This window comes from Sarcophilus harrisii, chromosome 1 (assembly GCF_902635505.1).
Source record: "Sarcophilus harrisii chromosome 1, mSarHar1.11, whole genome shotgun sequence".
Taxonomy (NCBI): domain Eukaryota; kingdom Metazoa; phylum Chordata; class Mammalia; order Dasyuromorphia; family Dasyuridae; genus Sarcophilus; species Sarcophilus harrisii.
In genome coordinates, this window is record NC_045426.1 from 504748864 (window position 1) to 504762363 (window position 13500).

General features: G+C 33.1%; 1 protein-coding gene across 1 annotated transcript in view; it reads left to right on the forward strand.

Annotated features, from left to right (window-relative positions):
- Positions 1-13500, forward strand: part of RAB31 (RAB31, member RAS oncogene family) — a 179234-nt gene that overhangs the window by 88665 nt on the left and 77069 nt on the right. Inside the window, exon 3 of the mRNA XM_031946643.1 lies at positions 9787-9868. Coding sequence (XP_031802503.1) covers positions 9787-9868 — 82 coding nt within the window. The remainder of the gene's footprint in view (positions 1-9786; positions 9869-13500) is intronic.

A 13500-nucleotide genomic window follows, 5' to 3' on the forward strand; every position in this document is an offset into this window, starting at 1 on the left:
GCCCAGCATTCTACTTACTGTGCTACCTAGCTTGTTTTTGTTGAATTCAATTGACTTAAATTTTCTCCCTCATATGTGTAATGGGAACTTTTTTCCCCACATTGCTATCTGATTGATAGTTTCTTTTATAATTATGTATTTTACTATTTTGAGTTCCAATGTGATGCTCTGATAATAGTTTTGCTTTGGAAAGAGACCATAAAAACTTTATTATCATGATAATAAATTGCTTTGTTTTTTATTTTATTCTTCTTTCATCCATTCCTTCTCTCTCTCCCTCTCTCCTTTGTCTTAGATTATTACTCTTAAATGGACACAAAAACCATTTTAGTGTTAGGTGTGACTAGGAATCAAGTCTTTCAAAATTCTTAAGGTGTAATTATTTTTTCCACTAATCTCTTTCACTGTCTCTGTTATCTTATTTTATTTTATATTTTTTATTTTTATTTTTTAATTTTACATTCACTTTATTGCTATAGAAATTTTAGTTATAAAACCATCAGATTACAGATACAGTGATGATAAGAATAGCCAAAGAAAAGATCAACTGTCTGTAATGCAGTTGCTTCTCCAACTTAGTGGATATTGTTCCATAAATAGTCGATTAAAGTGTGTCTCTGTTATTTTAACAGAAGAAGGCAAAAAAAAGATAAAACTCAGTTTTGCTATTTCTACCTACTCTGACAGAAAGAGGTTGAAATTATAGCTTGGTTAAAATTAGCTTGCTGACCAATCAGACCTTCTAAACTAATTTAAATAAAAATTTTCCCACTTAATTGACATTCTGTTTCTTTTTTGTTAGTAAATTGGAAATCAGATTTCCTTCAGAGGAAAGGGAATAAGCTTTTATATAACAGTTATTATGTTCCAGGCATTATGCTAAGCACTTTACCAATATTATCTGATTTAGTCTTCAAAACAATTCTAGGAAATTGGTTGTTTTATCCCAATTTTATATTTGAGGAAACTCGGGTAAAGAAAGGTTAAATAACTTGCCTAAGATCACAGAGCTATGAGACTGAATTTGAATTCAATTCTTCATGACTCCAAGCCCAGAACAATATAGTTGCTTTCTCCATTCTCAAAATACCTGATGCCCAATTTGTTTATCTAATTGCTCTAGACTGAATTCATTTGCCAGTTCTATAATCCTAGGCTAAATCTGTATCAATCAAGAAAACTTCATTTTCCTGGCAAATTTCCAGTTGTTTCACTCACATTCTTAACTAATTACTGGCTATCTCACAAAGACAGATTATATAGACAGTCCCCCAATAAGGAAATACTGATAAAGAAGTCCTGCCATTACCTCAAAAATCATATTATTGAAGCACTTCAAACAATTCATAAAGACAAACTCATCTCTCCTGGGCACAAATGATTCTGGAAATGGTAGAAAGTCAGGGAGAATAATAGAAGCCTTAGTAATAGAAACTAGATTATATGGTAATTAGTATGGTGCTATGGTTCTTTTATCACTTGTATTTTGAAGTCAGTATTATGATAAACTCTTCTATGGATCTGCTTCTTGGATTACTTTGCTTTCTCTGATTCAGTGCCTTAGATAGGCCCTTGTTTAAAGGATTAAAGTAGGCTTTTAATTGTAGTGGAGCAAAAAGGGTCCTAGACTTGGAATCAATCAAACATCAAGCATTTTTTGATTACTATGTCCAGGCACCGTACTAATAGAAATATTATGGGGATCCAAAGATAAATCAGAATAGTTCCTAGTCCTCAAAAAGCTTACATTCTGGTAGTCAGTAGAGATTTAGATTGATTCTTGCTTCTGACATTTATTAGAGTGACAGTGGGCAAATAGTGTAATATCTCTGAACTTTTCTTTTCTTTTCTTTTTTTTAACAAAATATGGATGATATATGTATAATGGCTGCAAAACAGGCTTGTAAGGCTCAAGTATGATGATATATATATGCATAAACATATAAGTATATGTGTATACACATATATGTATTTATTTGTATGATGTGTATATGTGTGTTTACATACATATATGTATATATACATACATACATACATACACACACATATAAAACGCTTTCTAAACCTTGAAGCTTTTTACTTTGCAGTTATTGTTAGGTTCTCTCTATCTATCCCTTCATTTTTCCTTCCAGAGGGTACTTTTTGTCTTCACTGAAGTTTTCAATAAATTCAATTCAGGAAATATTTATTGAGTACTTTGGTATAACGGTCCCTTTGGGTACTGAAGGAAATACAAAGTAAATATAATACTAAAACATAAAATGTTTCAAGAGTCACTTTGGTCTAGGCAGAGTAGATGAGGGAGATTGGAACATGGAGAGAAGAGCCCTTAAGAGGCAAGACTGGAAGGATACCAGGAATTTTTATAAATGAAAATTTTTTTTTCTATCAGTTCTCAAAATTAATAGTGGAGAGATATTCAATCTAAGAATTTGAACCAAATGAATGCTTTTGGTTAATCATGTATATTGATGTATATTAATTAGTCATTTATATTCATTTGGGTTGTGTTAAAATTCCTCTTTTCCTTAACCTTAAAGAAATTGATGTATATTAACTGGTCATTTATATTAATTTGGGATATTTTAAAATTACTATTTTCCTTAACCTTAAAGAAATGGATTATTACTCTCTGCCATTTCCCCAGCATACACACAAACATACACCTACATACCCAAATAAAAACTTTTTGATATTTGTACTCTCAGGCTCCTCCCATATTTAGATTGCCTTCTACTTTCACTTAACTGTTATTTATTGAGTAATTATGAGGGCAGCTAGATAGGCAGCTAGAATGGATTGAGCACTGGGTCTAGAGTCTAGAAGACCTAAGTTCAATTATAGGGCTACAGACATTTATTAGCTGTGTGATACTGGGCAAGTCACTTAACCCAATTTGCTCTTCATCTATAATGAGCTGGAGAAGAAAATGGAAAATCACTCTAGTATCCTTGGCAAGAAAACTATTCAGTGGAGTCACAAAGACTTAGACATGACTAAAAATGACTAAACAAAACAAAACCACAAGTATTTTTGGGGTAGACACTTTTGTCACCTTTACCTTTGCTGTTAAATTGTTACTGGTCGATGTCTGTATACCTTTCCAGCCTTTTTTTTTTTTTTTTTTTTTTTTTTTTTTTTTTTTGGTACAAACTACTCTACATAAACATTAGTTATTATTGTTATGGTTCACAAAATGCTTTTATTTATTTTTATAAAAACATTAGTCAATGTTTAAATATCTTTAAGTTTTTTTATATTCAAAATACTTTAAATATGTGATCTGTACAACAACCTTGTGAGGCAGGTATTATTATTATCATCCCCTTTTCACAGATGACATCATACTTTACTGTGTGACTCTCAGAAAAGTGATTTGCTGCAAGTCATACGATAAGAAAGTGTTTGAGACAGAATTTGAATTGAGGTCTTATAACTGTGGGCAGCTAAGTGGTGCAGTGAATGGAGTGACTGGGATCAGGAAGAATTATCTTCCTGAGTTCTAATCTGGTTTAGACACTTAATAGCTGTGTGATTCTGGACAAGTCACATAACCCTGTTTGCCTCAGTTTCTTTATCTGTAAAATGAACTGGAGAAACAAATGACTGAAACAAATGAACACAATCTGAATGTTTCATTTCTTAATATAACATAACTGTCAAATTTTTAAATCTTCTAAAGAAAAGATTCTCTTCCCTAATTGCTTCTGGCCGGTATTTTTGTTTTTTTTCCAATGTCAGTAGCATAAAAGAAAACTATAAGAAATAAACTCAAAGTGTAAAGCTGGGACTTTCTGCAATTTGTCATCAACTATCATAGGAAATAGACCATCCTATGGACTAGCAAGTCTTAACAGGGTTAATGCCACCTCTTCAACTATAATTAAAGCAAAAAAATCTTAGTTGTGCTAATGAAGCAGATTGCTTTGACATTTTTGCATATATGTGTGCACATATCTCTCTCAACTGTAGCAAGGAGGTCCTGTCACCTGCCTGCCAGATTTTGGCTTCTGCAAGAAAATGGAATCATGATGAGCTATAATGCAAAATCTAAATCCTAGTCCTCCCACTCACCTACCTACGCCTTTCATTACTTTGGAGTGTACTTCAACCAGGAAAAAAAAGTGTAAGAGTATTTAAGATAAAATTCAGGCTTTGCTCCAAATGACCTAAGTTCATAGTACTTATTACAAATGTTGTTATAATCTTTCTGTGTCAAAGGTACTTATTTGATATGAAGGATCCATGTATACTTTGAGAAATTTCTTATTTCTCTGGTTCATTCTCCTGTCTTGTGCACTTTACATTGCACTGTAATTATTTGATTCAATTAAACAAACATATATTAAGTACCTACTGTGTGTTAGACTACTTAGAACTGGAGATTTAAAAAAAAGACATTTTCTGCCTTCAAAGAGCTTACAATTGAAAGGGGAGATGATACGCAACAAATATATACAAAGAAAACTATAGATGGAATATTAAAAGAAGGAAAGCCCTGAAATTAAGACTGCTAGTAATTCCTAAATCATATGTGAATTTTTCCTGTCTCTAAAGAGTTGTGCTGGCTGTTTCTCACTGGGGAATGTTTTCCCTGAAGGCTCAGTTGAAGTGCTACTTCATTCCCAAGATCTTCCCTTATCCCTCCAGCTTACGGTCTTTTCTTCTTACTCAAATTTTTCTAGAGTCCTTGGTCTGGATCTCTTTGATGCTTAACATCTTAGCTGTATTTTATTAATTTGAATTTATGTCTTGATTTTCTCTACCCTCTTCCCCACTCCATATAAGTTTTCTGAAGGCAGGACAAATGTCATTTTTTATATTTATATTTATATTCTCAGGGCTTTGCATATTGTAGGCACGTCACAAATGTTTAGTGAATTGTTTGAATTTCACAAATGATAATTTTTTTTGCACAAGGTAGTATAATTTTATCACGGCATTAAGTCATGGTATAGAATTCAGTGCTATTTGATCTATAACAAGATGATGAATTTAACATCATAAAATTTTATAGCTGAATAAACTGAAGTCCAGAAAGCTGTGGTAAAAGTCACACAATAAATTAATTATATGTCTGGAACAAAGGCCTTCTAACTCTCAACATAATGCTCTTTCTATTAAGTAGATGCCCTCTCTGTTCTTACTTTCCTCTTGTTAGTAGAGCATTTCCAATGTGTAGATAGGACTTTAATGTTTTCCTCTTTTCTGAATGCCATTGGGGGATTACTTGGCTCCATGAATGATTGGATAATCCTGTCCCCTAAACGAGAATTGAGGGAAGAAACAGCCTCTTGGGGTTTGAATGATCCTATATTTTTTGACTCCAGAGAAATGTGGGGAAGGTCAGAGTGGAAGGCATAATCTGATAAAGGAATATAACTGACAAAACATAATGTTGTTGATCACAGATGCAGTCAGAGGTATCAAAGACAAATTGTTTTATGATACTGGGCTTTCTCCTACATAAGGCTATAGATGGGTAGAACTGTAATATTAGATGTAAATTCTGTAAGGTACATCATTTGGCATTCAAAACTGGGATGCTAAGAGACCAAGAAAAGGGATGATTGTAAAAGACCTCTGAATAACTGTAGCATTGGCCTCTGGCTGGATGCTGCCTTTTGGAAAAGACATCATAATCCATCCACTAGCATCCATAGGAAGAACAATGCTGAAAGACGGAGGGAAATAAACATGGTATTTAATAAACAGAATTAACTGCATGAGGCTAAGGACAAAATATAGAGGTGTCCTGGAGTCAGCTCCAAGCAGCTTGTTAAAATTTCAGCGTGAGAATTTGTATTTTGGAAGTTAGCAAACACTACAGGTTAGGAATTCATTTATTATTTTGTTGATGTCTAGACTTCAGAAGTAATGGAGAAAATGTTAATAATGCAAATTAAATCTCAAAGTATGTTGTTTGTACATTTGGTTGTTAAAAATTTACCAATACATTTCTGACTAAAGGTCAAGCAACAAAAATCTGTCCTCACACTCCAATGGTGGAGAAAACATGCACACATCTATGTACAAACAAGATATAATCAGGATAAATTGAAGTTACTCTCAGAGGGAAGGCACTAATCTTAAGGGGAGCCAGTTTGTTTTCATTGACCTATAAATAAACTTGTTTGTTCTTTCAGTATTGTGAGCCACATACAGAAAATTGGAATTGGTTACAACACTTGATTCAATTCAATTCAACAAACATTAATAACTAATTGATAATAATTCATGAATAAACATCTGCTAGGTTACTAGGCTTTATGCTAAGTGCTAATGTGAAATTCCCCAGATAATCTAAGTTTAGTTCAAAGATTAGAGTTATTGATATATTGTTATTTGATATTGATATATGATGATTTGATAGATATTGATATAGTTATTGATCTTTTCTTCTATTTTATGTACCTACATGCCTTATGCCTACCTGGAGTCACATAAAAATTTCTTGACTGAGTCGAAAAAGTTAAAGAAACCCTGGAATAGGCTACTGGTGGGGTGTCTTTTGACCATTATTTGTAAAATTCATTCAAATTCAATAAAAATTTACTAAGGGCCTATTCTACACAAGGCCCTCAGTATACAAAGAGTAACAATGGCATACTTTCTGCTTTCATAGAATTTACATTCTTGGGTGGGGGGAGAATGTAACATGAACCTAGGTAAGATGATATACCAGTAAGGTGAGATGGGGGCAAAGGATTATTCCAGACAAAATGCTTTACAAAAATTTAAGGAGGGAAAGAAGATTTTCAATTGGAAAGATCAGTTGAGATGATGAGCCTTCAAGGAAGCAAATGACACTGTGTTCAAAGTTAGGAAGCAGCATTTCTGATAGGGTGAACAGCTAATAGTCCAGTTTGGCTGGAATGTTATGTGCACAGAGTAAAGTAATGTGAATAACACAGCAGTAGTTAGGTGGAAACCAGATGATTGAAGGGCCTTAAATGTCAGGCCCCTCTTAGCAGCAATAGAGTCACCAGTGGTTTAAGCAGGGTGATGTTAAGAAGACAATTTTGGCAGTAGCAGGAAGATAGATGGGAGATGGGAGTCTCTGTGATATACTTTCTCAGCAGCAATTTTTTATTTGTGTCTGTGTTTTTGGTCATTGTAAGTGAGATGGTCATTATTTAAATTTCCCTGCACAAAAAACCAGAGGGAAATCTTTAAAACAGTTTAACAGAGGGCATTGCACCTGAAACTATCAATTAATAATAATAGCATTTTAAGATTTATAAAACATTTTAAAATACCTACCTAATTGAGTGCCTGTCTGATTAATTGTCCAGAGTTCCCTTTGTAAATTCTTTTTTGGGGAAAGCCTTTAAATGTGTGTCTATGTGTACATCGAATTACTCATTAAAAAGAGATAAATATTTTGAGCATTTATAATGTACCATGTAATCCTGTCCAGTGAAAAATTCATAAGCTGGAAAGGTGGAGTTAACACTTCCACTTCTGTTGTCAATTACAATGAAACAATAATTTTCTGAATTGATTATTATGTTTCTATTTACTTATAAAATATTCTGTGCTTTGTGGTTGAGTTATTTTCAGCCAGATCTGACTCTTTCTGATCCCATTTGGGGTTTTCTTGGCAAAGACATTGGAGATACTCTAGTTCATTTTACAGATGCGAAAATTGAGGCAAATGGGATTAAGTAATTTGCCCAGGTGCACACAGCTAGGAAGTGCCTGAGACCAGATTTGAACTCAGGAAGAATTAAAAATCTTCCCTGACTCCAGATCCAGCTCTCTGTTCTGTTTTCTTTACCACTTAGCTGCTCTATTATGAAGTTTATGCAAGACCTGAAGAATACAGGTAGATAGTTTTTCTTTTTGAATTTTAATTGGGAGAATGGAGGCGAAAGTAACCCTTAATGTAGGGAAACCTTAAGGAGGTGGTGAGGCAAGGAGATAGAAGGAGGAGAAGGATAATTCATTGCCAGGGCATGCCATTTGGAGCCATGAGCAGGAGCTAAGCCAGGCTGGATGGACAGAATAATTATAAATCATGCCGGAGGGGACCAAACTGCTTGTGCTAGCAAGCTTTGGAGTCTAAGAAAGCAGGTCAGAGTTGGAATTTAGGGGAGAGGTCCTATAGGAAACAACAACACAGTATACAGACATAGATTAATAGGATTCCAATTCAAACAGTAAATGAAGGAACACATGGGCAATAGGATCTGAATTAGGAGACCTGGGAACAGCATCTCAAAATCTCGAGTAAGCCATAAGTTCATAAAACAGAACTAATTAGGTATTACTATTGATCACAGGACTAAAGGTATCATTCTTCTAACCTATTTTTTTTTTTGTTTGAAATATTCTTGAAATAAATTTTATTAATTTCTTTTTTTTTTTAATCACTTACACATCTCAGTGTATTCTTTCCCTTTCCCTGCCTGAGAGCAATCTTTTGTAACAAAGAAGGAAAATTCAGCAAAATTAACCAACACATTGGAAAAGTCTGACATTGTATTTAGTATTTTACATATTTACTTTCTTACCTCTTCAAAAAAGTAGGAAGATGCCTTCTCATTTCTGCCCTGGTTTTAAGCAGCCTTCCTGATAACTAGTACATTGAGGTGTGATTCTGTAACTATTGATCATTGAACCAAAGAGGTAGGATTTCTAGTGAACACTTGAAATTCTAATATTTAAGGAATATGGTTCAAAAAAGGAACTGAGAGAGAAGCAAGGAGATGTCTTTAAGTACTTTAGTGAATTGCCCCCAGATTCATTACCTTTCTATGAACCTCCCCAGACTTATCTAGTCCATGAATAATAGATACAGAATCTGTCATTGCACCTGTACTCAAAAACTCCAGCTTGGCTAAACCTTCAGCAACATCTATGAATGTTTAGACATCTGGTTTTCCTTTGGCCTTGTATTCAAGAATCCAGGGTTACACATCAAAGATAAGGAAATTTTCATACAAAACAAAAAAGAGCAGGTGGCCAGTATGGATACTATCCAGGAAAAAAATGAGGAAGAAAGAAAATGCCCAGTGGCTTGTGTCATCATTTCTTGAGGATTCTCCATGTTTATTATTGTTTAGGAAGGAGGAATATTTGTTATAATATTAATTTTATCAATAATTCAGTGGGTATAGAAGTATTATTCAAGGACTGGGGAATAGAGATAACAGCATTTTTGCAGATGCTATTAAGCTTTGAGTTTGCTCACAATACAGCACATTATATAAGCCATTTTTGCCTTTCTGCTGTTGCCATGACAAAACTGTAATGGTATCAATATGTCAACTGATTTGTGAACCAAACTTGCTGTGGTATTGCATTTTTTTTTCTTTTTAAAACATCCATGGTTTATTCTTTTTCAAGAGCTGAAAAATATTATGCACACAGCAGTAGAACTGCCAAAAACACAATCCATCAAAGTAAAAACTCTTTGCTAGATTTTAAAAACAGATCATTACATTAGTGTGGAAGGGCCAAAATTTTTTTTATTTTTATTTTTTTTTGCTGAGGCAATTGTAGTTAGTGACTTGCTCAGGGTCACACAGCTAGTAACTGTTAAGTGTCTGAGGCTAGATTTGAGCTCAGGTCCTCCTGACTTCAGGGATGGTGCTCTATTCACTGCACCTCCTAGCTGCCCTCGAGCCAAAATTTTTTTAAAAGTAACATGCGAACCCCAATTTACCTTTTTTCTTCTCAGGGATTGGCTCAAGAGAACAAAGTCCTACTGAGGAGTAAAGTGGGCTTGTTTGAAGCATAGTGATTTACAGTGATTAACCTAGTGTTGATTCTTAATTACAGTGCTTCTTTCATGACTAAAACTGTGCCTTGTGGAAATGAACTTCATAAGTTCCTCATCTGGGATACAGCTGGTCAGGAACGTGTAAGTACCAATTCCTATAAGTTTTTAGTCACTGTTTTTGTTTTTCAAAGACATTTTTAGAGAATAATGTCATTTAAGGAGCTCATCATCGTGGTGGGAAAATGCTGAGAATAAAAAACACCATATGTTATAGTGATCTCTTTATTTATTATTGAGACATAATTATACTTGCTAGAAGTGGACAGGAATAATCTGGATAAATGAAATACACATAGATGAAAATAAACCTCATGTGAACTTAAGGGGAAAATTTTAGCTTTATCTCACCAAAATGGATCTTATGCTGCAGAATAGCATTTGATGTCATGAAGCAAGTTCAGGATTTGAATTGCCTGCAATATAAAAAGATTACCTTGGCTATAGCTGTTAATCTTTCTGAATTTCAGTTTAACTTATAAAGGAAAGAAAATAATCATAAGCTTTTTTCATGAAACTCTTTGTTATTATGAAATGTTTTATAAGTGATTAAAGCAGGGTCAATAACTTTTTTTTTTTTTTTTTTTGGCTTCCTACTCTGTGCCAGACACTAGGGATTTAAAAAGAAGCAAAAGAAAAGCCCTGTCCTCAAAAAATTTATAGTGTAAAACATGTAAAGAATTAAAAAAAAATTTTTTTTATATATTCAAGGATCTGTGAGGTTGACCTGATGGTTATTCTTCCACCAATAGAGATCTTTGGCCCTTTATAGTTTTGTAGATAGTCCTTAAGAATTGCTATGGTCAACAGTTCCTCACTCTAAGGCTAATAGGATGATAAATCTTTCTAAATTTAGATCAATCCTTGATTGTAATGACAATCCTTCACCAGATCCATATTCAAATAGTTTCTAGGTTATTAGAACCTCTTAGAGCTTATATTCCACTGACATGTTTGAGAAAACAGTGTCACCTTCACACCCAGACACTCCATTAGTAAAGTGGTTTTCATTATAATAGGAAAATCGACCTTTCCATTCTCTTGTCCAAGTTTCATTATTAATACTAAAATTAGCAATAATAAAGGGATCAGCAATAAAGAGTACAAGAAGGAAGAGGAATGGGAAATTCATAAATTGGACAACAGTAATTGAACAATTAGGTTGATTTCTGTAATTTTAATTTTGGGTGAACTCTATTTCTGAATAAATTTCCTAAGTTTTATAATGTTAGGATATTTTAAGAAAAAGATTCTTCTTTCTTTAAAAATTACTAGATCTGCTTTCCATCCTACAAATGCTAATGACATACATGTGGAAAAAGACTAGGAATCAACAAATCCTGGTACAACCCAGCAAATCCTAGTTCTCATTTTCATTATCTATATGATTCTGGTCAAGTTACTTAATCTTTCTCATTTATGAAATGGGGATAATAATATTTTCACTATGTACTTCAAAAGGTAGTTGTGAGGAAAATGTTTTATAAATCTTAAAAGTGCTGTGTTAATGTGAATTGTTTCTTTCTCTAAAAATTTTTGTTGTTATACTTAATGCTAATTTCCTGAAACTCTGGGCACACATATCTGATTTCTGAGACTACTTTATTTTCTTTTTCTTTTCTTCTGGTTATGCTTTTTTTTTTTTTTTTTTAAGACAAGGGTTTCCCATCTCACTTAAACTGGAAGGGTGATAGCTAATCATGGTCCTGAGCCCAAGGCTCAATAAAAGCTCTAATATGATCTTTGTCCAACTTAGTCCAGTTTGCTTTTACATAGGCAGTTCACCATATTGGTGACAGACATTGTGCAGACATCTAATTGGCTTTTGCCCTCCTGCAGCTCAAAACCACCTAATGTAATCAGTTTATCTTCTTGAAGTTTCAGCCTTCTTGAAGAGCAAGATTGTAGGTGTGCTTCATATCTGGTAAAATATATTATTATTATTATTTCAAAATACATATATTTATTATGAACTTTAATAGCAATGCCAACTAAACTTAAATAATATCATATATTTAAAAAGCCAAATTGATTTTATTTAAAAAATTAACAAGCATTATTTTCCTTCCAATTTTTTCTGCCATTGAACAACTACAAAAATAATAAAGAAAATCTTCATGACAAATATGAATTGTCCAGAAAAATAAATGATCTCACATTAAAAAATATGCCTTATTCCATATTTTAAATTCTCCCCTTCTCTTACAGTAGTAGTAGGAGGTAGTATGTATCAGTATTAGTGCCTTGGAATCATGATTTGTCATTCTAATGGTAAGATTTTGGAAGTCTTTGAAAACGTTTTTTTTTTTTAAATGTCTTAGTACAGATTGTTCTCTTAGGTCTTCTTATTTTACTCTGTATTGATTAATAGAGATCCTCCTAGTTTATTCTGCAGCTGTTCATTTCATCATTTTTTTTTTTTAGTTCAATAATATTCCATTGCCTTCATGTTGTTCAGCCATTTTTCAATAAGTGGATACCTCTTCTATTTTCCAGTTTTTGTTTTTGTTTTTTGCTGTTATGAAAAGAGTGGCTATAAATATTTTTGTTCATATATAGCCTCTTTTATTTTCTTTGATTTCTTTAGTATTTTAGTTTAATAGTGGTATACCTGGCTCGATGAACAGGTTAGTAACTTTTGTGACATAATTCCACACAATTGCTCACATGTATATAAAACTTTTCAGTTTGCAATTTTCTCATAAACCCCATGAGATACTTAGGTTAAATATTATTTTCATCTCCATTTTGCCAGATGAGAAAACCAAAGCTCCAAAAGGTTATTATTTTTGACCAAGGTTACAGAGCTGACAAATTTTAAAGCTAGAATTTGAATCCAAATCTTTTGATTTCAATTATAGGACAGATATTTCAAAGTATAGGTTTCTGCCTCACAAAGGAAAAAAGAATGTTAATTTTTCAAAAAAGTGAAATCTTATTTGAACTTAACTGTTGGGTTTTTCATATCTGCCTGTTTGTTTCATGACAAGTTTTGAAATAGTTGCTTTATTTTGATGAAATTTGTCACTAAACTGACAAAAATTGGTACCCTGTTATGAATTTGCAGTTGAATTTCATCATCTTGAAACAAAATAGCAACTAATCAAAGTTTCTAAATGAGGCATATTTGCAACGAGTTTTAATGGGTTTCCATTAAAATAAGTGTTGAGAAGTCAGAGAGATGTATGATTGCATTGAGCAAAGTTTTTTTTTTTTTTCTCCTTAAGCTCCTTCAATTGCAAATGTTTAAAAGATGTGACTATGAAACAAAGAGAAATATATATTCTTTACTTAAGGAAAGCAGTCTTATGCGGCAAACTATATTTTTTGGGGGGAGAATATTCTGATGTCATAATTGTGGAGTATTAAATTTTGAGAATTAGATGCTGTGTGAGGAGTATTTATTCAGCCTTTATGATTCCTCTGATCTTTCTAATTCCTCCACAGTTATGATTTAATTATTATTAAGCTTGGCAGAGGGTTTGTCATCCTTTAGGTTCAAGTCTCTCCAGCAATGAAAATTCCTCAATCTTTTTGGCAGCTTGGTTGACTGCTTTAATTGTGCTTGTAATGAAGTGGCCTAAAGCTTAATCTAAAAATAAATTTCCTGCTGTAGTCCATGCCCATTGCATTCTCGTGAATTAATGAAAGATCCCAGTTTGTTTTCCCATTCTTTTATGTCTGTAAATATTTGCCATTCTTTCTCATGGTTGGAG